Source organism: Erinaceus europaeus, chromosome 2 (assembly GCF_950295315.1).
Source record: "Erinaceus europaeus chromosome 2, mEriEur2.1, whole genome shotgun sequence".
In the NCBI taxonomy this organism is placed as follows: domain Eukaryota; kingdom Metazoa; phylum Chordata; class Mammalia; order Eulipotyphla; family Erinaceidae; genus Erinaceus; species Erinaceus europaeus.
The window spans coordinates 138,769,501-138,794,768 of NC_080163.1; the positions used below are offsets into that span (position 1 = coordinate 138,769,501).

The 25,268-nt window shown below is 39.3% G+C and overlaps 1 protein-coding gene across 2 annotated transcripts in view; it reads right to left on the bottom strand.

Annotated features, from left to right (window-relative positions):
• The window catches only part of TANGO6 (transport and golgi organization 6 homolog), a 255,388-nt gene that overhangs the window by 198,834 nt on the left and 31,286 nt on the right, over positions 1-25,268 (bottom strand). For both annotated transcript variants that reach the window (XM_060185257.1, XM_060185258.1), the window contains 2 exons: positions 24,456-24,618; positions 22,724-22,806 (listed from right to left, as the gene is read on the bottom strand). In XM_060185257.1, coding sequence (XP_060041240.1) covers positions 22,724-22,806; positions 24,456-24,618 — 246 coding nt within the window. The remainder of the gene's footprint in view (positions 1-22,723; positions 22,807-24,455; positions 24,619-25,268) is intronic.

A 25,268-nucleotide genomic window follows, 5' to 3' on the forward strand; every position in this document is an offset into this window, starting at 1 on the left:
ACACGCACACGCACACACACACAGAGTTATCTTTTCCTCTTTTTAAAATTTATTTATTGGCACACATATCCATAAACTAGGGCAAAATATATACCTGAAAGCAAAAGTACACAATAGTCTGCAGTGAGTACCCCCCAACACTTCATCTGTACCATTCCAGTATTTAGGTCCATGATTGTTCAACAATTTGTTTGGCTTTATATGTTAACTCTCTTTTCAGCCGCCAGGTTTCAGATGCAAGCATGATGCCAACCAGACTTCCTTGGACAGACGACCCCACCAATGTGTCCTGGAGCTCTGCTTCCCCAGAGACCCACCCTACTAGGGAAAGAGAGAGGCAGACTGGGAGTATGGATTGACCAGTCAACGCCCATGTTCAGCAGAGAAGCAATTACAGATGCCAGACCTCCCTCTTTCTGCAACCCACAATGACCCTGGGTCCATGCTCCCAGAGGGATAGAGAATGGGAAGGCTATCAGGGGAGGGGGTGGGATATGGAGATCTGGTGGTAGGAATTGTGTGGAGTTGTACCCCTCCTATCCTATGGTTTTGTTAATGTCTCCTTTTTGAAATAAATAAATAAATAAATAAATAAAAATTATTTATTGGATAGAGACAGAGAGAAATTGAGAGGGAGCAGGAGAGAGCTGAGAGTACTCTGGTAAAATTAATTTAGGAAGAGAGAGAGAGAGAGAATGGGGAGAAAGAGAAACACCTGCAGTAGTGCTTCAACATTTGTGAAGCTTTCCCCCTTAAGGTAGGGACTGGAGGCTTGAACCAGAGTCCTTATGCAATGTAACATATATGCTCTACCAGGCAAACCACCATCTGGTCCCCTAATTATTATCAATATTTTTACAAGATTGCTGCTCAGCTCTGGTTTATGGTAGTATCTGGGGATTGAATCTGGGACCTTGTAGCCTCTAGCATAAAAGGTCTTTGGGAGGGTGTTAGACCACATAATACATAATGGTTATGCAAAAGAACTCCCTACCTGCAGGGGGGAAGCTTTTTTTTTTTTGTCCTAAATTATCTTTATTTTCTTTTAAAATAATTATTTATAAGTGAGAAATGCAAATACAGTACCAGGATTTGAACTTGGAACCTCTTGCCTATAAGCCATGTGCTCTACTACTATGCCATCTCCTGAGCAACTTTCATTATTTTTTAAAAAGTAATCCAGGCTTCATGCATGCATGAGCTTAGCTCCTGGACTGTCTTATTCAAATAAAGAGAGACAGAGATGAACAGAGAGACACCACAGCACTGGAGCTTCCCCTGGTGCCACTGCAACCTGGTGCTGGGGCTTAAACTTGGACTGTCCATATAACAAACAAGGTCCTACCCGGTGAGCTATTCCTCTGGTCCTGATTTTTAAAATATTTATTTCCTTATTTATTTGAAAGAGAGAGAAGAGAGGTCAGAGCACCGGTCAGTTCTGGCAAACTGGGGTGCCAGAAGGGTTATTGGGTATGCATGCAAGTCCCATGTTCTAATTAGTGCTGAGATATCTCCCTGACCCCCTTTTCAAACAAATCTATGGTGAGAACAAAACACTTCTCCGAGAATAAGTAAAGCAGTATTTTGATGAAGAGTTGAACTTCCCTGTGTACCTGAGGCTTTTCCAGTATAAATAGGTAAAATAGGGCTGGGAAGCAAAATCAGAGGCCCATATAGATCTATGAAAACTGTAACAGTGTAGGACAGATTAGAGATGAGAAAACATACAAGTACCAATGACCCCACTGGCAGCCTGGGGATTTCCACATTCCTGTCAAAATGTATCTAAGCTTTCTATCACAGATCCCACCAAAAGAAAAGGCATTTGCGGTTAAACCTACACTCTTCATCTGAACTTGGAAGGCTGCTCCAACAAGCAATAGAGCATGTTTCTGCATACTCTTAACCACAGGTCACAATGCTACTGTAACTCTTCACTTGAATGGTTGCTCTCTAAAGACCCTGGATGGCTCTCAATCATGTCTGTATTAGTAAACAAAGCAGAGTCTTGAAATTCAGTAGGTAGGCCAGTTTTTTCCTGGAAGGCCTGTCCTCTTTGACCTAATGCATAGCATTGGGAGGAACGCACATGGAGCAGTGAGGGAGGAAGGGAACACCGCACAGCCAGCCAGATCAACCGAATCAACCCTTGCGATCAATGGGGTAATAGATGTCGCAGCCAGATCGCCCTTACATCCGGAGGTCAGTTTTTTGTGACTGACTGAAGAATCAAATAATGAATAAGCAAAGTTTGGACCAACAGTTGTTTATTTTTCAGAAGCTCTATGTCTTCCTTTCTCTTTCTCTCTCTTTCTTTTTTGCTTCCAGTGTTATCACTGGGGCTCGGTGCCTGCACTACAAATCCACTGCTCCTAGAGGTCATTTTTGTTGCCCTTATTTGTCCTTGTTGTTGTTATTATTGCTATTGCTGTTGTTGTTGTTGGATAGGGCAGAGAGAAATCAAGAGGGGAGGGGAAGGCAGAGAGGGGGAGAAAAAGATAGATACCTGCAGACCTTGTTCACTGCTTGTGAAACAATCACCCCCACTGCTGCTGGGGGAGCCAGGGGTTTGAACCATGATCCTTGCACCAGTCCTTGTACTTCGTGCCATGTGCACTTAACCTGCTGCACTACTGCCTGGACCCCCAGAAGCTCTATTTCTACTGGGAAGCTACAATGTCCTCTCTACAGTCTACCTTCTTATTATTGATTTATTTAGTTACTTATTATAGAGATAGAAGTTGAGTGGTAAGGGGAGATAGAAAGAGAAAGACACCTGAAGACCAGCAACAATGATATCAACAACAATAGCTACAACAACAATAAAAATAAATAAAAGTTTTTTTTAAGTTATTTATTTATTTTTGTTGCCCTTATCTTTTATTGTTATAGTTATCATTATTGTTGCTATTGATGTCACTTTTGGATAGGACAGAGAGAAATGGAGAGAGGCTGGGAAGACAGAGAGGGGAGAGAAAGACACCTGCAGACCTGCTTCACCGCCTGTGAAGCGACTCCCCTGCAGGTGGGGAGCCGGGGGGCTCGAACCAAGATCCTTATCCTGGTCCTTGTGCTTTGCACCACCTGCGCTACCACCTGACTCCCTAAAAATGTTTTTAAAGCTATAGCAAGCAGTGCTTCAATCAGTGCCAGTCAACTGAATGAAATCTTGGAATTTCAGCCACAAATGGGAAGGCAGACTGAACAAAGGAAGGCTTGATTTTATTATACAGGCTTGTTCAGCATCTACAATATCTGCAGGACTAAATTTCCCTGAAGGAGCTCACTGAAAATTAAATTAAAAGGGAAATAAAAACTTTGATTCAAAACAGTCAAAAGTATTAAGAATACGTGACTGGGGAGGTGTTCCAGGGGGTACAGAGCAGGACTTGAATGCTTGAGGCTACAGCGTCGATTCCCAGCACTATACATGCCACCAGAGTGGTGCTCTGGTTTCTGTCAGTCTCTCTGTCTGTGTGACAGGTATTGAAAGATAAATATAAAAAGGGTATTAAGGGGACAAGAGATAGTCCACCTAGTAGAGTGCACACTTTACCATTTGCACATTGCCATGCCAGTTCAAGTCCCTGTTATCACATGGGAGAACTACTGAGGGAAACAAGGGGAAGCTCCATGAATAGTTGAACAGTGCTATGTTGTCTCTCCTCTGTGTGTCTCTAACACCCTTCCTGCCTCTAACTGAAACTGAAAAGGGGTTGGGGGAAAGTCCACTCAGAATAGAATTGTGCAGGCACAAGGGCTCACCAGCAAGAATAAAACAGTATTTTGAATAACCAAATGTTTCTATTTCAAAGTAAACCATAGCAGAAAGCAGCCTTCACATGCGTCATTTCTCATTTTGTAAACTTCCGTTACATTACTAAACACAGCCCTTGAAGATCACTGGGAAGGCAACAGACAGGAAACCTGGGCGTGGATTTTGTTTCTGTCACTATGTTACTGTCCAAAATCATGTATTAAGCAAGTAAACATGGGAAAGCCATTTCAACCTCTCGAGGTCTCAATTTCATCTGTAATGTAGGCATCAAGCTTCCAACTGGCATAAGAACCAGTTAAGATAATTCACTTTAGAATATTCTGTAGACTATACAGTACTGTGCAAATGTTTAACTTATTCCTAAATATTTTATTCTTGTTGATGCTCCTGTAAATGAGACAGTTATCTTGATTTATACTCTCATTTTTGTACAGGGATATACAAGTGTGGGAATACAGACATGCTACATGTATTCAGAATTAGGCTGAATGAATCCTAACATTGACTAGTTCAGTACAGGCTGGAACTTGATTTTACCCCTCTTAAATATGAAACTAAAAAAAAAAAAAAAAATTAAACTAGTCACATGTTCCTAAAATATCACAGTGATCCTATTGATAGTAGTGTTCCAGAACTTCTAATGCAGTTACTGAGGTTAACTAAAACTTGTGAGAAGCAAAATAACAAAGCAAGTTACCTAATATAGTATTTTATATTGTGCCTAATGAAGTATATTGCATGTTTTTTGGAGCAGATAGCATAGAATAGTCTCTTGAAAAAAATCTTTTCCCTGAGTCAAAAAGGAACTGACTGCTTTTGAGCACCTTTTATGTCTAGAGTATGCAGTAAGCCTACCAAAAATCACCTTATTCATCCATTCCCCTGCAATCAAAAAGGTCACTTAGGGGGTCAGGAGGTAGCACAGTGGGTTAAATGCACATGGCGCAAAGCACAAGGATCGGCGTAAGGATCCCGGTTCGAACCCCCAGCTCCCCACCTGCAGGGGAGTCACTTCACAGGCGGTGAAGCAGGTCTGCAGGTGTCTATCTTTTTCTCCCCTCTCTCTCTTCCCCTCCTCTCCATTTCTCTCTGTCCTATCCAACAACAACGACATCAATAATAACAATAATAACCACAACAACTATAAAAAAAACAACCAGGGCAACAAAAGGGAAAAAATGGCCTCCAGGAGCAGTGGATTCATGGTGCAGGCACCGAGCCCAGCAATAACCCTGGAGGCAAAAAAAAAATCACTTAAAGTCATAGCTAGTCAACCTGGAGCCAGATTGCTACCTACGGCTGTTAACCTAAAGGGCCTTACATTAGAATCTGAGCCACAGCACTTTGAAAATAGAGTACTAGTATCTCCCATAGATTTGAAAGGTTATTTCTCCCAGTCTTTTTTTAAAATAAAATTTGCTATTTATTTTTTAAATTTATTTCTTTATTGGGGAATTAATGTTTTACATTCAACAGTAAATACAATAGTTTGTACATGCATAACATTCCCCAGTTTCCCATTTAACAATACAACCCCCACTATGTCATTTATCATCCTTCATGGACCTGTATTCTCCCCACCCACCTACCCCAGAGTCTTTTACTTTGGTGCGATACACCAATTCCATTTCAGGTTCTACTTGTGTTTTCTCTTCTGATCTTGTTTTTCAACTTCTGCCTGAGAGTGAGATCATCCCATATTCATCTTTCTGTTTCTGACTTATTTCACTCAACATGATTTTTTCAAGGTCCATCCAAGATCGGCTGAAAACGATGAAGTCACCATTTTTTTTTCACAGCTGAGTAGTATCCCATTGTGTATATAGACCACAACTTGCTCAGCCACTCATCTGTTGTTGGACACCTGGGTTGCTTCCAGGTTTTGGCCATTACAAATTGTGCTGCCAAGAACATATGTGTACACAGATGTTTTTGGATGGATGTGTTGGGTTCCTTAGGATATATCCCCAGGAGAGGAATTGCAGGATCATAGGGTAGGTCCATTTCTAGCCTTGTGAGAGTTCTCCAGACTGTTCTCCACAGAGGTTGGACCAATTGACTTTCCCACCAGCAGTGTAGGAGGGTTCCTTTGACCCCACAACCTCTCCAGCATTTGCTGCTGTTACCTTTTCTGATGTATGGCATTCTCACAGGAGTGAAGTGGTATCTTGTTGTTGTCTTTATTTGCATTTCTCTGACAATCAGAGACTTGGAGCATTTTTTCATGTGTTTCTCAGCCTTTTGGATCTCTTCTGTGGTGAATATTCTGTCCATGTCCTCCCCCCATTTTTGGATGGGGTTATTTGCTGTCTTGTTGTTGAGTCTGGCAAGCTCTTTATATATGCTGGTTATTAAACTCTTGTCTGATGTATGGCATGTAAAGATCTTCTCCCATTCTGTGAGGGGTCTCTTGGTTTGGGTAGTGTTTTCTTTTGCTGTGAAGAAGCTTTTTAATTTGATGTAGTCCCATAGGTTTATACTTGCCTTAGTCTTCTTTGTTTTTTTTTTTTAAATAATTTATTTCTTTATTGGGGAATTAATGTTTTACATTCAACAGTAAATACAATAGTTTGTACATGCATAACATTCCCCAGATTCCCATTTAACAATACAACCCCCACTATGATTAGTCTTCTTTGTAATTGGATTCGTTTCATTAAAAATGTCTTTAAAATTTATGCGGAAAAGAGTTCTGCCAATATTTTCCTCTAAGTATCTGATAGTTTGTGGTCTAACCTCCAAGTCCTTGATCCACTTGGAATTTACTTTTGTATTTGGTGAAATACAGTGGTTCAGTTTCATTCTTCTGCATGTTTCAAGCCATTGTTTCCAACACCATTTGTTGAAGAGACTCTGCTTTCCCCATGTAATAGTCTGGGCCCCTTTGTCAAAGATTAGATGTCCATAGGTGTGGGGCCTCATTTCTGGGCTCTCAATTCTATTCCACTGGTCAGTGTGTCTATTCATGTTCCAGTAACAACAGTTTTGATGACAATGGCCCTATATTTATTTGTTATTAATATAATGTTTGTTACAAGATTGTAAGATTACAATGTATAGTTCTATACCACACCCACCACTAGTTTCATGTCCTCACCCTTCCAACTCCCAAAGATAACCACCATAGTTCTTACTAGTCTTACAAACAGCTTGCTTACTTCTGTTTTGTTTAGATTTTTCTTTTTGGCAAGTTCATGTAAATCAGATCTCTAGATTCCACATATGAGTGAAACCATCTGGTAGTTGTTTTTCATCTCTCTACTTATTTTGCTAAACATAATCACCTCCAGTTCCATCTACTTTGAAAGTGGGCCAAAGAACTGAGCAGACAATATTCTAGAAGAGATACACAGGGCCCACTGACATAGGAAGAAATGCTCCACTTCACTTATCATTAGAGATATACAAATTAATATACCATCTCACATCTGAGAGAGTGACATGCCATCTCACATACCATCTCATACCATCTCACATCTGAAAGAATGATTTATACCAACAAACCAGGAAATTACAGGTGTTGGAGAGGTTGTGGAGAAAACGGAACTCTGCTACACTGCTGGTGGGAATGTAAACTGGTACAGCCCCTTTGGAAGACTGTATGGATAGTCCTTAAACAAATAAAAATGGAAGTACCTTATGATTCAGCAATACTACTTCTAGGCATTTATCCAGTGGACACTCAAACACTAGTTAGAAGAGACATATGCACCCCTATGTTCACAGCTATATTATTCACAATAGCCAAAGAGTAGAAGCAGCCTAAATGGCCATCAACAGATGACCGACTAAAGAAGTTATGGGATGGGAGTCGGGCTGTAGCGCAGCGGGTTAAGCACAGGTGGCGCAGGGCACAAGGACTGGCAAAGGGATCCCGGTTCGAACCCCGGCTCCCCACCTGCAGGGGAGTCGCTTCACAGGCGGTGAAGCAGGTCTGCAGGTGTCTTTCTTTTTCTCCTCCTCTCTGTCTTCCCCTCCTCTCTCCATTTCTCTCTGTCCTATCCAACAACGACAACAATAATAACTACAACAATAAAACAACAAGGGCAACTAAAGGGAATAAATAAATAAAATAAATATTAAAAAAAAGAAGTTATGGGATATGTATTCCATGGAATATTACTGCAATCAAAAAGGTGATATTGTGTTCTTCCAGTCTTTTTTAAAATAAGATATTATTTATTTATTCATGAGAAATGATAGAAGAAAAAGAACCAGACATCACTCTGGTATATGTGCTGATGGGGATTGAACTCGGGACCTCACACTTGAGAGTCCAATACCCTATCCAGTGCTCCACCTTCTGGACCACTTCTCCTAGTCTTTATAGGGGATTCAAAGTCAAAGTTCAATTAGAGAGTGACATCCAGAAAAAATAAGTGCTTTTGGAGAAGATCCATAGGTGGGAGGAAGAGTAACTTTTCACTGTAAAGTCTTTCTGCATTCTTAAATTTGTACCAGTATAGTTTTTTTTTTTTTCTTTCTAAACATGGGTGGGGGGATGGGGTAGGGAGAAAGAGAGAGACATGACAAGTCACTTCACAATCTTTTGAATTATATTTCCTCTACAATGAAATAAGGAATTGGGCTCAAGGAGGCAGTTCAGCATTAGATCACAGAATCTACATGCTTGAGGCTCCAGGTAAGATCCCCAGTACTGGGAGTCAGGCGGTAGCACAGTGGGTTAAGTGCACATGGTGAAAAACGCAGACTGGAATAAGGATCCCGGTTCAAGCCCCCGGCTCCCCACCTACAGGGGAGTCACTTCACAAGCAGTGAAGCAGGTCTGCAGGTGTCTATCTTTCTCTCCCCCTCTCTGTTTTTCCCTCCTCTCTCCATTTCTCTCTGTCCTATCCAACAACGACGGCATCAATAACAACAACAATAACTATAACAATAAAACAAGGGGAAGAAAAGGGGATAAATAAATATTAAATAAATATTTAAAAAGTTTTAAAAAATTAAAAGAGGGATTAGTTTTATCTTGTAAACTACTATTAAATAAATCACTAATAAAAATTAAGATAAATAATTCATTTTTTAAACTCTAAAGAATATAACACATCAAAAGTGAACTTTGATGTAAACTGCAAGTGCTGGGTAATACTGACATGTCTGTGTAGGTTCACCAATCATAACAAATGTGTGTATAAAGCTGGCGAGGGACACTGGGTACATGTGCAGGCAGGGGACATGTGAGAACTCTCAGTACTTTCCACTGAATTTTTCTGTGAATCAAAAACTTCTCTAAAAAATAAAGCCTATTTAAAAGTGAAGGGTTATACTAAGTTATTTCTAAAGGTTATTTATTGTTATAGTCTACAAAAATAATTAAAAATTCAGAAAGCAGTCAACTGGCCAATATGACGGAGAAACATTAATTAGAAATTCATTAAGATGGGTGTGTGGGGGGAACTTGCATAATTAAAGTCAAGATTCTCTGAATCTGGAAATAGAGATAAAATGAAAATGAGCATGTAGAAAGTAAACTCATTAGGTATCTATCTCTCCTACACTGAAATTTCTTCTGTCTTTAGGGAGTCTTGGATAAATATCATGAGAAATACTAAATGGAACATTCTTACTGCCCAATGTAAGAGTCTCTCCAGTTCTCTAAGAAAAAGAAAATGTCCAAGTCAACAAAAATTAACATTCTCTTATCCTGCCCTAAACCAACTAACTGGTTATCCAGAACCAATGTTTGTGCATTCTGGGCCTCACCTCAAACCTCTAGGCAAACAAAAACCATCTATCCCTCTTAGACCAGGGAGGACAATGTATATAAACATGCTAAGGACTGGGCCCCAGACATCTGGGGACAGAACAGGAAGCCAGCAGACTAAATACTATTTGAACTGCATGTATACTTATTGGCTTAGATAATGTTACTAATGTTAAGGTAACAAAGAGATTTTTCAAAGTTAACCCAACTGCCAAACAATATGATTATTGAAATAACTATCTATCTTAAACTCTAAGACAAAAGGAATTTCCCGCTTCCTCTATAGAGCCTATGTTTCTCCCAATCGTGGAAACTCTGGGGTGGGGTTCACTTCCCTGCATGCTTCTCTCAAGTCATAGCAAATGATATTGCATCCGCCTATCCCAACCTAATCAATGCAACGAGCAACATCTCAGCATGCTTCACCTCAGACTGTGTACAGAGACATTAGGCCTGGAATGCCAACCCTTTACCCTCATCACTCAGGTGAGACCTTTCCTTTCATGGTATTCTCTAATTCCATTCCAGGGGGTTCACTTCCTAACAAAGTCCCAAAACCTAGATATAGGTCAGGTCCCATTAGAGCATATGTTCACATGTATCCATAAACTAGGGCAAAATCCCCCACACCTATGGACATCTAATTTTTGACAAAGGGGCTCAGACTGTTAAATGGGGAAAGCAGTCTCTTCAACAAATGGTGTTGGAAACAATGGCTTGAAACATGCAGAAGAATGAAACTGAACCACTGTATTTCACCAAATACAAAAGTAAATTCCAAGTGGATCAAGGACTTGGAGGTTAGACCACAAACTATCAGATACTTAGAAGAAAATATTGGCAGAACTCTTTTCTGCATAAATTTTAAAGACATCTTCAATGAAACGAATCCAATTACAAAGAAGACTAAGGGAAGTATAAACCTATGGGACTACATCAAATTAAAAAGCTTCTTCACAGCAAAAGAAAACACTACCCAAACCAAGAGACCCCTCACAGAATGGGAGAAGATCTTTACATGCCATACATCAGACAAGAGTTTAATAACCAACATATATAAAGAGCTTGCCAAACTCAACAACAAGACAGCAAATAACCCCATCCAAAAATGGGGGGGAGGACATGGACAGAATATTCACCACAGAAGAGATCCAAAAGGCTGAGAAACACATGAAAAAATGCTCCAAGTCTCTGATTGTCAGAGAAATGCAAATAAAGACAACAACAAGATACCACTTCACTCCTGTGAGAATGCCATACATCAGAAAAGGTAACAGCAGCAAATGCTGGAGAGGTTGTGGGGTCAAAGGAACCCTCCTACACTGCTGGTGGGAAAGTCAATTGGTCCAACCTCTGTGGAGAACAGTCTGGAGAACTCTCACAAGGCTAGAAATGGACCTACCCTATGATCCTGCAATTCCTCTCCTGGGGATATATCCTAAGGAACCCAACACATCCATCCAAAAACATCTGTGTACACATATGTTCTTGGCAGCACAATTTGTAATGGCCAAAACCTGGAAGCAACCCAGGTGTCCAACAACAGATGAGTGGCTGAGCAAGTTGTGGTCTATATACACAATGGGATACTACTCAGCTGTGAAAAAAAAATGGTGACTTCATCGTTTTCAGCCGATCTTGGATGGACCTTGAAAAAATCATGTTGAGTGAAATAAGTCAGAAACAGAAAGATGAATATGGGATGATCTCACTCTCAGGCAGAAGTTGAAAAACAAGATCAGAAGAGAAAACACAAGTAGAACCTGAAATGGAATTGGTGTATCGCACCAAAGTAAAAGACTCTGGGGTGGGTGGGTGGGGAGAATACAGGTCCAAGAAGGATTCAGAGGACCTAGTGGGGGTTGTATTATTATATGGGAAACTGGGGAATGTTATGCATGTACAAACTATTGTAGTTACTGTTGAGTGTAAAACATTAATTCCCCAATAAAAAAAGAAGAAAAAATTAGGGCAAAATATATACCTGAAAGCAAAATACACAAGTCTTTAGTGAGTCAGTATCAAGTTCATAATGAAATAGCATCCACTTAGACTTAGATACCCTCCTCACCTACCTCCTATTACAGTTCTCTCACTCACTCCAAAGCTAACCTTAGCAAAACAAGGACTGCAAAAGCTGAATAAGGGCAAAAGACTGGCATACTTTAATGATGACTCTTTAGTCACTATCAGGCCATTCCACTAGCTGGGGCCCTAATCAGGAAATCCTGAGATTCCCAAACAGACTTGATGGTCCTAGAACTCAAATAAATCCCTCTCTCCATTGATACCGGTCTTTTCTATCAGGAACAACACAATAGACCCCTTTGTGGGCCCCCATAGGTCCTTGCCCTCAACTTGGATCAACAATGGTAGAGAATGTTCCATCCTCTGAAGGGAGGATGGACAACATACTCTATGCTACACCTACGGAAGATGGGTTGATACTGGGGCAGCATGGAATGTTCCTATTCATGACCACAGAATGTATGTTAAGATCTAGAGGGATGCAGAGTTCACACAGGCTTCTAAACTAATTATGGGCCCCAGATCACATCAAATCGATGGGGTTTACAGTCAACAATATTTATACCCCTTTCCCATATTAGGAGTTACTCTCTTCCCTGATCCAGCTTTCTGGTCCTTTTCCCAGCCATGACATCATCTCTCCAGACAATAAACTTGGATCCACCTGCATATCAGATTTCAGGCTCAGGCAAAAAAACAAACAAACAAAGAAACAAACAAAAAACACTAGTATAGCTACAGGCTCTTGGAAATATAACTAAAATACGCCTACTAGCTATCTACAAAATGGAGGGGCCCCCAACTCTTCACCTGCACTATTCTAGCCTTTAGGTCCATGATTGTTCAACAATTTGTTGGCTTTGTATATTAACTCTCTTTTCAGCCACCAGGTTCCAGATGCTAGCAGCATGCAACCAGACTTCCCTGGACAGACAACCCCACCAATGTGCCTTGGAGCTCCACTTCCCCAGAGCCCTTACCCACTAGGGAAAGAGAGAGACAGGTTGGGAGTATGGATCGACCTGTCAATGCCCATGTTCAGCAGGGAAGCAATTACAGAAGCCAGACCTTCAACCTTTTGCATCCCACAGTGATCTTGGGTCCATACTCCCAGAGGCGTAAAGAATAGGAAAGCTATCAGGGGAGGGGATGGGATACAGAGATCTGGTAGTAGGAATTAAGTAGATCCTATGGTTTTGTTAATGTCTCCTTTTTGAAATAAATAAATAAATATTATTAATTGGATAGAGACAGGTCTGGTGGTGGGAATTGCGTGAAGTTGTACCCCTCTTATCCTTTGGTTTTGTCAATGTCTCCTTTTCACAAATAAAAAATTAAAAAACAAAACAAACAAAAAAAGAAATGATAAACATTATTTATACAGGTGAATTGACAGTGGATTTGTCACTCACTCAGTTTAGATCAACTAGCATCTCCCTCTACAGCACAGTGCTGACAACTTCCCACCTGGTCACCAGAGCCGCATGGCTTCATTCATTGCTGGGTATAGAAAGGTTTCCCCGGGTTAAGCGCAGGTGGCGCAAAGCACAAGGACCGGCGTCAGGATCCCGGTTCGAACCCCGGCTCCCCACCTGCAGGGGAGTCGCTTCACAGGCGGTGAAGCAGGTCTGCAGGTGTCTATCTTTCTCTCCTCCTCTCTGTCTTCCCCTCCTCTCTCCATTTCTCTCTGTCCTATCCAACAACAACAACAATAAAAAAAAAAAAAAAAAAGAAAGGTTTCCCCTTGTAGGCACAAAACTGTCAGAGAACTAGGATTTTATTCTTTCAAATATGAAGATGCATTTATGGTTTAAGTCTTTCAGAAAGAAATATCTTGAAAATATATCTTGAAGAGAGTATTATATACTGGGCATAAATAGCAACAGTACACTTTGTTTTTCAAAGTATAAACATTTTGGGTAATATTTACTTTTATCTTTAAATATTTATTTATATAGTATGTGGGCTTTGTCGTCTGGCTTTTTGCTTAGCATTATGCTTTTTAAGATTCATCCATATTGAATGCAGCAGGAAGCAGTATTTCATATATGTAATTGCCAAGTAGTATTCCATTGTGTGAATATACTATATTTTGTTTACTTATTTATCAGTTGATGAAAATTTGGGTTGTTTCCACATTTTTGGCTATCACAAATAATACTACCGTGGACAGTTATGTACTAGTTATTTTTGTGGACTTCTGTTTTCATTTGTCTTGGATATATACCTAGAAATAGATTTGCTGGATCATATGTTAATGCTGTTTAAACTTTTGATGAACTGCCAGACTGTTTTCCAAAGTCTGTACTCCAGTACTCCAGGCTGTTGTTATCTCAAGAAGATACTACATTTCCCACAGCTTACTTTCTTCCTTTTTTTTAAAAAAAGAGATATTATGTTTTCTTTCTTTTAAGATTTTATTTATTCATGAGAAAGAGGAGAAAGAGAAAGAACCAGACATCACTCTGCCATGTCAAGGGCTGAAGTCATAGGACTTTGTATATACAAATTTAGCACTCTATCTACTGTGTCACCTCCTAGGCCACTTATTAATTTTTTGAGGGGGAGGGGGCTCAGCTCTAGCATATGCTGGTGCTTGGCATTAGACCTGAGGTCTCAGGCAAGTTCTGTGCTCTAAGGTGAGTTACCTCCCTGGCCCTTGGGTAACTTTTGTTTCTTTTCTTATTTCTCTCTTTTAGCATTCCCTTGTGACTTAGTCTAACTCTAATTTGTTAACTCAAATTCTGCTATGGTCTTAAAAATCAGAGAGCCAGTCTGAGGAAGACAAAGATAAAAATGATTCTGAGGACAGTATGGAGATTCAAAATAAACTATTGAGGCTTCAGCCAGATGGGCAACTGTCTTCATACAAATGACATGAGATGTTGAACTGGAAATGCCATATGAGGCTCCAAGATAAAACAGACTTAAGACCCTAAAGAAAGACTAAGGTGAAAAGGGGAGTATACGGTGGGGGTAGATAGCATAATGGTTATGCAAACAGACTTTCATGCCTGAGGCTCTGAAGTTCCAGGTTCAAATCCCCCCAAGCCCAGCAACACAAACCAGAGCTGAGCAATACTCTGGTATAAAAAAAGAAGGGGGGAGTATAAAAACTCCTCAATCAGAAAGAGGGTAGACAAGAATCAATAGTATAGAGACGAATGAGGAGAATTTCTTTGGAGAAAGCTATAGTGAAGGTGCATCCCATCCCTCAAGCCATTAATGATGGGGAGGGGAGAATAAGCAAAGAAGGCCAGGGAGATAGCACAGTAGTTATACAAAAGACTTATACGCCTGATGCTCCAAAGTCCAGGATCAATTACTGGCACCACCATAAGCAAGAAACAAGCAGTGCTCTGGTAAAATTAACTAATTAATTAGTTAATTAATTAAAATTTAAAATAGATCTTAATCATGACTGCCTGTTATCATCAGCCACTGAGGAAATAGAAGTCAAATCACCATACTATATTACTTTTCACCAAGAAAGCTATAAAAAACAAGTATAATAATACATATTGCCCAGAATATAGACACATTCCAATTCTCATAGAAAGCTGTGGGAAGGGAGTCGGTTGGTAGCGCAGCGGGTTAAGCGCACGTGGCACAAAGCGCAAGAGTAAGGATCCCGGTTTGAGCCCCCAGCTCCCCACCTGCAGGGGAGTCGCTTCACAGGTAGTGAAGCAGGAAAAAAAAAAAAAGCTGTGGGAAATGTGGTCCAGGAGGTAGCGCAGTGGATAAAGCATTAGATTCTCAAGCATGAGGTCCTCAGTTCAATCCCCAGCAGCACATGTTCCAGACTGATATCTGGTTCTTTCTCTTTCTCCTCATATCTTTCTCATGAATAAATAAATAAAAACTTAAAAGAAAGAAAACATAATATCTCTTTTTTTAAAAAAAGGAAGAAAGTAAGCTGCGGGAAATGTAGTATCTTCTTGAGATAACAACAGCCTGGAGTACTGGAGTACAGACTTTGGAAAACAGTCTGGCAGTTCATCAAAAGTTTAAACAGCATTAACATATGATCCAGCAAATCTATTTCTAGGTATATATCCAAGACAAATGAAAACAGAAGTCCACAAAAATAACTAGTACATAACTGTCCACGGTAGTATTATTTGTGATAGCCAAAAATGTGGAAACAACCCAAATTTTCATCAACTGATAAATAAGTAAACAAAATATAGTATATTCACACAATGGAATACTACTTGGCAATTACATATATGAAATACTGCTTCCTGCTACATTCAATATAGATGAATCTTAAAAAGCATAATGCAGGGAGTCGGGCGGTAGCGCAGCGGGTTAAGCGCAGGTGGCGCTAAGCACAAGGACCAGCGGAAGGAAACCGGTTCGAGCCCCCGGCTCCCCACCTGCAGGGGAGTCACTTCACAGGCGGTGAAGCAGGTCTGCAGGTGTCTGTCTTTCTCTCCCCCTCTCTGTCTTCCCCTCCTCTCTCCATTTCTCTCTGTCCTATCCAACAATAATGACATCAATAATAACTACAACAACAAAAAGGGCAACAAAAGGAATTAATTAATTAATTAATTTTTTAAAAAATTATTTTTAAAAAAAGCATAGTGCTAAGCAAAAAGCCGACAACAAAGCCCTCATACTATATAATTCCATTTATATGAAATGCTTGGACTAGGCAAATCTACAGTGACAGAAAGTAGATTAGTCGTTGCCTAGAGCTGGGGATAAAATGGCAAGAAGGGAGTAGCAACCAATGGTTCTTTTAGGGACAAACGTATTGCAAAATTAGATTTTGGTAGTTTGTGGTTGGTACAATCCTACAAGTCTCCTAAAAATACTGAATTGAACACTTTAAATGTGTTAAATGTGTGGTATGTGAATTGTATCTCAATAAAGCTGTGAAAAAGAAGAGAGAAAACTGGAGCTGGAAATGTTCCCAAACGCCTGTCTAAAATTAAATACCCTTGTTACACCCGCTTGTTACCAGTGAATTGCTAGATCAATTCAAACATCCCAGATGTTTTCCTTACTTCCTGCCTTTGAGTTGTACTCTGTAATTTAGTATTAGCAGAAAGTTAATAAAGACAACATATCCTTTGTTGCTAAATTTTACACAGTGTTTACCACTCTCCTCCAACATACACATTTCCTCTGTTTTCCCACTGCAGCTGAACTGCCAAAACCTTGTCAAGAGAATAATTACTGTTCTGTGCCCCTTCCTGCTCTCATGACAGCTCCAACCCCTGTACCTAATCAACTGTCTACAAAAAACTAATCTTATGTTTGCCTCTCCAGGAGGTTTTAAATTTACCAAACTATTCTCTGAACTATAAGGGATTCCCATCACCTCATCTATTAGCAAAAGTAGGAGAAATGGAGAAATGCACTATTTTTGAATCTTTCAGAGGCTAATTCACTTGCCAAAAATGGTTCTAAAAGTCATCAATTTACTTCCAATAGTATTTTTTTTTTTACTTTTTTATTTTTTTTGCCTCCAGGGTTATTGCTGGGGCTTAGTGCCTGCACTGTAAATCCACTACTCCTGGAGGCCATTTTTTTCCCATTTTTGTTGCCCTTGTTATTATTATTATTGTCGCTGTCATTGTTGTTGGATAGGACAGAGAGAAATGGAGAGCTGAGGGGAAGACAGAGAGAAAGACACCTGTAGGCCTGCTTCACAGCTTGTGAAGCTACCCCACTGTAGGTGGGGAGCTGGGGGTTCCAACCAGGGTCCTTATGCCGGTCTTTGTGCTTTGCAGCCATGTGCGCTTAGCCCGCTGTGCTACCGCCCTACCCCTCCAATAGTATTACGAGGGGTTGGTACAAAAGTTTAGTCAAAATTAGTCTTAGCCCTAACAGTGCTTCCAAGTCTTTCTGACATCCCATATTCAACCTCCAAATACTTTTTCATCATAAAATTCCTTAGATAGGATATGACTAATGGGAATCTTTCTGAAAGTTAGTTATACCTTGTTCTCTTATTCACAACATTTGCCTTCTAGACTATTCTACAGTATTCTTTTTTTAATTATTTTTATTTATAAAAAGGAAACACTGAGGGGTCGGGTGGTGGTACAGCGGGTTAAGCAGACATGGCATGAAGCGCAAGGGCTTGCATAAGAATCCCAGTTTGAGCCCCTGGCTCCCTACCTGCAGGGGAGTCGCTTCATAGGCGGTGAAGCAGGTCTGCAGGTGTCTGTCTTTCTCTCCCCGTCTTCCCCTCCTGTCTCCATTTCTCTCTGTCCTATCCAACAACAACAACATCAATAACAACAACAATAATAACTACAACAACAATAAAAAAACATGGTCAGCAAAAGGGAAAGTAAATAAATATAAAAAAATTATATTGTTATGTGGAAAACTGAGAAATATTATCCATGTACAAACTATTGTATTTACTGTCAAATGTAAAACATTAATCCCCCAATAATGAAATTTAAAAATAAAATTTAAAAAAAAAAAGGAAACACTGACAAAAACCATAGGATAAGAGGGCTACAACTCTATACAATTCCCACCATCAGAACTCTGTGTCCCATCCCCTCCCCTGATAATTTACCTATTATTTATCCCTCTGGGAGTTATGGACTCAGGGTCATTATGGGATGCAGAAGGTGGAAGGTCTGGCTTCTGTAATTGCTTCCCCGCTGAACACGGGTATTGACAGGTCGATCCATACTCCTAGCCTGTCTCTCTCTTTCCCTAGTGGGGTGGGGCTCTGAAAAGTTCTCCCCTACCAATATGCTGGACATGATGTAAGAACTTTATTTTGGGGGCTGGGTGGTGGCACACCTGGTTGAGTGTTACCAAGCACAAAGACCCAGGATTCAAGTCCCTGGTCCCCCCTGTAGTGGGGAAGATTTTTTACAAACAGTGAAATAGTGCTTCACGTATCTTTCTCCTCGTCTCCCCTTTCCCTTTCAATTTCCCTCTGTTCTATCCAGTAAAAAGGAAAAATAAAGGAAAAGAAGACGGAGGAGAAGGAGAAAGAAAAAGAGAAAAGAAAAAATAAATAAAATTTAGAAAGGGAAAAAATGGTTGCTGGGAGCAGTGAATTCATTGTGTAGGCACTGAGTCCCAACAATAACCCTAGTAGCAATAAAAAAAAAAAAAAGAAGGGAGTCGGGCTGTAGCGCAGTGGGTTAAGCGCAGGTGGCGCAAAGCACAAGGACCGGCATAAGGATCCCGGTTCGAACCCCGGCTCGCCACCTGCAGGGGAGTCGCTTCACAGGCGGTAAAGCAGGTCTGGAGGTGTCTATCTTTCTCTCCTCCTCTCTGTCTTCCCCTCCTCTCTCCATTTCTCTCTGTCCTATCTAACAACGACAACAATAATAACTACAACAATAAAATAACAAGGGCAACAAAAGGGAATAAATAAATAAAATAAATATTAAAAAAAAAGATTAAAAAAAAAGAAGAAAAAAAAACTTTATTTTTATAAGTCTCTAAATCTCTAAATGAGGAATTAGAAAAATTAAAAGAGCATTCACGTTTTACATATAAGAAATTTGATTCTATACTTATGTCTAGGCCAAACTTGTAAATGATATATTTTATTGAAAATTTTAAAATGTTAATTATTATTATCACTATTGTTGTTGTTATTTTGCAGACCTGGGGACTCTTACATGCAAGATTTGGCCAATTTAGACCTTTCTCTTTAGACAGAAAGAAGACACTACAGTGTCACAGCATCTTTCATGTGGTTCTGAAGTTTAAACCAAGTGCAACTTCTGTCTATGAGTGAGATCATTCCATATCCATCCTTCTCTTTCTGGCTTATCTCACTTAACATGATTCCTTCAAGTTCCATTCAAGATGAGGTGAAGAAAATTGAGAAATAAGAACAGAAGGGGAAAACACAAAGTGGAAAGTGGACTGGGTTTGGTGTATTGCACCAAAGTAAAGGGTAAGGGGGTGGTACTTGCAGGTGTTGGTGCATGATGGTGGAGGAGCACCTGGAGTAGCGGGATTGAGTGTATTACAGAAAACTGAGACACTTTACACATGTAGCAACAACTGTATTGACTATTTATGGTAAGTCATTAATCTCCCCAATTAAAAAAAATAATAAGAGTACAGAGCCAAAGATTGATTCATGAAAGCAGATGAAATTGAACCATCATTTATCACCAAGAATGAAAGTCAACTCCAAGTGGATTAAGGCCAGAAACTATCATATATGTAAAAGAAAACATTGTCAGGACACTTCATGATTCATGCTTCAAAAAAGCCTTTCGGGGGCCGGGTGGTAGAGCAGTGGGTTAAGCGCACATGGCACGAAGTGCAAGGACCAGTGTAAGGATCCGGTTTGAGTTCCCGGCTCCCCACTTGCAGGAGGGTCACTTCATAAGCGGTGAAGCAGGTGTCTATCTTTCTCTCCCCCTCTGTCTTCCCTTCCTCTCTCAATTTCTCTCTGTCCTATCCAACAACAAATGACAGCAACAACAACAAGAATAACAATAACAACAATGATAAACAAGGACAACAAAAGGGGAAAAAAATAGCCTCCAGGAGCAGTGGATTCGTAGTGCAGGCACTGAGTCCCAGTGATAACCCTGGAGGCAGAAAAATAAACCCTTTAAATATTCAAATCCAACAACAAAGACAACAATAAAAAAAATAAACCAATAGGACTACATCAAATTGAAAAGCTCTGTGCAGAAAGAGTACCACAGCCCAAATAGAAGGACACCCAACTGCATGAGAGAGCTTTACACAACCCACATCAGGCAAAGGACTAACAAACAAAATACATAAAGAGCTCAGTAAACTAAACAATGAAAAAACAAGCAATCCTATTAGAAAATGGGGCAAGGACACAAAGAGAAATTTCACTAAGAGACCCAGAAGGCCAACAGATATATGACAAAGTGCTCAAAATCACTGATCATCAAAGACAATAATGAGATAGTAATTTACACCTGTGAGAATGTCATACATCAGAAAGGACAGAAATGACAAATGTTGGAGAGGACGTGGAGAAAAAGGACACTTCTTTACTACTGGTGGGAATGCAGAATACTCCATCATTGTGGAAAGTAATTTGCAGACTTACTGGGACACTAGGAATGAACCTACCCTACGACATAGCAATTCCTCTCCTGGAGATTTACCCAAAGGACAGAAACACCTATCAGAAGAGATCTGTGTATACCTATGCTCATAGCAGCACAGTTTGTAATCTCTAGAACCTGAAAGCAACCCAGATGTCCAACATCAGATGAGTGGCTAAAAAAAGTGTGTTATGGGGGTCGAGCGGTAGAGCAGCAGATTAAACGCACGTGGCACAAAGCAAAAGGGCCAGTGTGAGGATCCCAGTTAGAGCCCCCATCCCCACCTGCAGGGGAGTCATTTTACAGGCGGTGAAGCAGGTCTGCAGGTGTCTGTCTTTCTCTCCCCCTCTCTGTCTTCCCCTCCTCTCTCCATTTCTCTCTGTCCTATCCAACAACGAACGACATCAACAATAACAATAATAACCACAAGGCTACAACAACAAGGGCAACAAAAGGGGGAAAAATGGCCTCCAGGAGCAGTGGATTCATGGTGCAGGCAATGAGTCCCAGCAATAACCCTGGAGGCAAAAAAAAAAAAGTGTGTTAAATATACAGTGGAATACTACTCAGCTATTTAAATGACTATGTTGTCTCCTTAGCATCTTCTTGGATGAAACTTGAGGATATCATGTTGAGTGAGATAAGCCAAAAATAGAAGGATGAATATCTAATGATCTCACTTATTAGTAGGACATAATAAAGTAGGGAATGGGAAGGCACAAAGTGAAACATGGACTAGATATAGTATACTGCACCAAAGCAAAGTATTCTGGGGAGGGAGAGGAAGGAAGAAGAGTAAGCAAACTTTGGAGGATTGATACATAATAAAATTGTATGTGTATGTCAATGACTACACTGTAAAGCATTAACCCCTTCAATTAAAAGAAAAAACAATGTAATACTCTCAAAAGAACTTTGTGTATATTACAGTGTGCAAGGGTACAGGTTCAGGTCCCTGGTCCTCACCTGTAGTGGAGAAGCTTCATGAGTGGTGAGGCAGAGCTGCAGGTGTCTTGTCCTCTCAATTCCTGTCTCTATCCAATAATAAAATATATTTTTCTTTTTAATATTTATTTCCTTTTTGTTGCCTTTGGTTTTTTATTGTTATAGTTATTATTGTTGTTGATGTCATTGTCGTTGGATAGGACAGAGGGAGAGAGGAGAGGAAGACAGAGACGGGGAGAGAAAGACACCTACAGACCTGCTTCACTGCCTGTGAAGCAACTCCCCTGCAGGTGGGGAGCCGGGGCTCTAACCAGGACCCTCAGGCTGGTCCTTGTGCTTTGCACCACGTGAGCTTAACTCATTGCACTAGTGCCAGACTCCCCAATAAAATATTTTTTTAAAGTTCGTGTATGTCTTTGGTGTGAATATGGTTTCATTTTTCTTGAGTACATATACCTAAGAATGCAATAGCTACGTTATTGAGGAACTGACAAACTACTTTTTTAAATAAGCTGCATCTTTTTCAAGGAATAAAAATGTGAAAGATGTCTGCTAATATAAACATTTTTAATAGCAAAATATAAATTTACTAAAATAAGCTTTAAAGAAGAGTACTTACCTCTACAATGGACTTTTTGTCTGAAAATATGCATTTCATATGGTAGACTGTAATCACAGAAAACTTATGATTCATATATTTTTTATTTTCAGAACATATTTAGGTAATTGCTTACAGGATTTCATTTATGATTTATCATTTCATTCACTCGTGCTGGTGATACTATAAACACTAGTAAAGTAGATTCAATATTATCATAGGTTTTTTTCTTATTTCTTTATTGGGGAATTAATGTTTTACATTTGACAATAAATACAATAGTTTGTATATTATCATAGACTTTAAGGAAGTACTACAAACACCTCTGTCAATTTCTTCTAAAGACGTGCTTTTATCAGTGGCATGTGTGAATTAGAGAATCTAAACTGTTTAACATTCACAGTAAATGATAAAATTGACAGTTTTAAAGTGTATCAGCTATTTCACTAACAGCTTTTGGTTTCTAGTTTTCAAAGTGAAAAGATTTTGACAGTTTGAAATTTAAGATTAAACATGCCATGTCTCAAAATACCAATTAAAAGAGGAAAAATGTATTTTAAAAGACTACATACAAATATTAGCTAGAAATATTAGTGACTGAAATCACCAACCTTAAACACATCCTCAATACATCTGTTAAGTTCTTCTTCTGTTACCAAAATGGTTCCTGGCAACAAGTCACTCTCTGGAATCTCTAGAGAACATATAGAAAAAGGGTCCACATTCAGTACCTTACTAGATAGAAAGTGGCCTACGGAAGAAAAACTTAGAAAAACTAGAAAAGTAGAATGTTCTGTAAGTGACAACTAAAATTAGAAAATCAACATGGTTGCCACTGTACATCACTATTTAAGTATAATATTTCACAGAATCTGTAATACCACTAACCACAAACATGCATTGTTATTTTATGTATCACTAAGGGAAAAAAAAAAAAAAAACACACTGCTAAGTAGCCTATAAAACATTCTCACTTAGAAGTTTAAATTTATTAAATGCAAAACTGGGGATTAGATTAAATGACAATGGCAAAGTCAATTGAGATACATAGGTGCTTGGTGCATTGTGATTCTCTATACATGTGTTTGAAATTTTCCTTTTAAAAAAATCCTAAAGCAGCAGGGCCAGATAGCATCTTTCTTTCACTTTCTATCTCTTTCATTAAATTAATTAACCAATTAATTAATTAATACAAAAAACTACACACAAGCCCATAAAAATAAATGACAAATGTTTTTAACCCATTAAATAAAAAGAATCTATAAATCCATGCTGATACTTAAAATTTTTTTTTTTTTTTTACAAAAAGATGGGGACGAAAGAAAAGCTCCTCTTCACTGGAAAATCACAAACTGGACATAATAAAAGAAACAGAAAGTCATCATTTGATGGGCAAGAATCATAAACAGATACAAAACCACAGTGTGAAAAATAGTTGACAAACAAGCTTGTGGCCCATCACAACAAGTAAAGCACTAGACTTGTACCCATGATATTCTCAGTTTTATCCCTGGCATAGCACATTCCAGCATGATACTCTAGTTCTCTCTTTCATAAATAAATAAATAACTCTTAAGCAAAAGAAAGAAACAGACTCTTCCATAGATTATTACTTATTATTATAAGTAATTATAATTATTATAAGTATTATACTTACATATAATTAATATCTATTATATAATTATATATATATTAGTTATTAATATATAATAATTATAAGTATTATTATAGACTATAACTTATTAGTTACCACAGAAGCAAGGTCCCTGGTACCACCATATGCCAGAGCTAAGTACTCTGGTCTCTCTTTCATAATTAATAAATATGTCCTTAGGGGGCCAGGCGGTGGCACACCTGGTTAAGCACACACAGTATACAGTGCACAAGGACCTACGTTCAAGCCTCTGCTCCCCACCTGCAGGGGGAAAGCTTCACAAGTGGTGAAGCAGATCTGCAGGTCTCTCTGTCTCTCTCCCTCTCTATCTCCCCCTCCTCTCTCAATTTCTCTGTATTTATCCAATAATAAATAAATATTTTGCAAAAAGAGTTCTAAGAACAAGTTATCATTAAAAAATAAATTAATAATATCTTTTAAAAAAGAAATATCAAATTTTTAAAATGAAAATGAGACTGGAAAATAAATGTGGTCAAAATGTTATGTTAATCAATCTAGGTGAAGTGTGTATGGATGATTCAATGTAGTTTTCCTGGGAATTTTACAAAATGATTTGTCAAAACAGAAAGTTGCAGGACACTGAAATTCCATAGCCTTGGTCATATAAATCTGAAACCTACAAGAAGGTCCTCTAGAGGAACACCCAAGCCCCAGACTCTCTCCTTTACCTGTTGTATTTAAACATCTGAGAAGAGGAGCCAGCAATGGCTGAAGCAAATATTTTGCTGCCAACTGAGGGTGCTCTCTTGACATAGTGATAAAGGTAGTAGTGGCAACTCTCTGAAACTGGCGTGCAGTCAATTTATCTTGAAAGTGAAATAAATCCAGAATCTAAAAAGAAAAATGAAATAAACACCATAAAAGAATTATTTTGGAAAAAGCACTCATTTCTTTTTTTTATATATGTATTTATTTATTTATTCTCTTTTGTTGCCATTGTTTTACTGTTGTAGTTATTACTGTTGTTATTGATGTCGTCATTGTTGGATAGGACAGAGAGAAATGGAGAGAGGAGGGGAAGACAGAGAGGGGGAGAGAAAGACACTTGTAGACCTGCTTCACTGCCTGTGGGGGGGGGGTGTCAAACTGGGATCCTTGTACTTTGCATCACGCGCTTAACCTGCTGCTACCACCTGACTGCCTAAAGCACTCATTTCTTAAGTCAAAAACAAAAAACTTAACTGCAATTACACTGATTAATAGAATTAGGGTTTTTTAAAACAACTTAGTATCAACGGGTATGAGAAATGAAAAGACTTTTTTTTTTTAAGATTTTATTTATTACCCTACTAGGGAAAGAGAGAGGCAGACTGGGAGTATGGACCGACCAGTCAACGCCCATGTTCAGCGAGGAAGCAATTACAGAAGCCAGACCTTCTACCTTCTGCAACCCTCAATGACCCTGGGTCCATGCTCCCAGAGGGATAGAGAATGGGAAAGCTATCGGGGGAGGGGGTGGGATATGGAGATTGGGCGGTGGG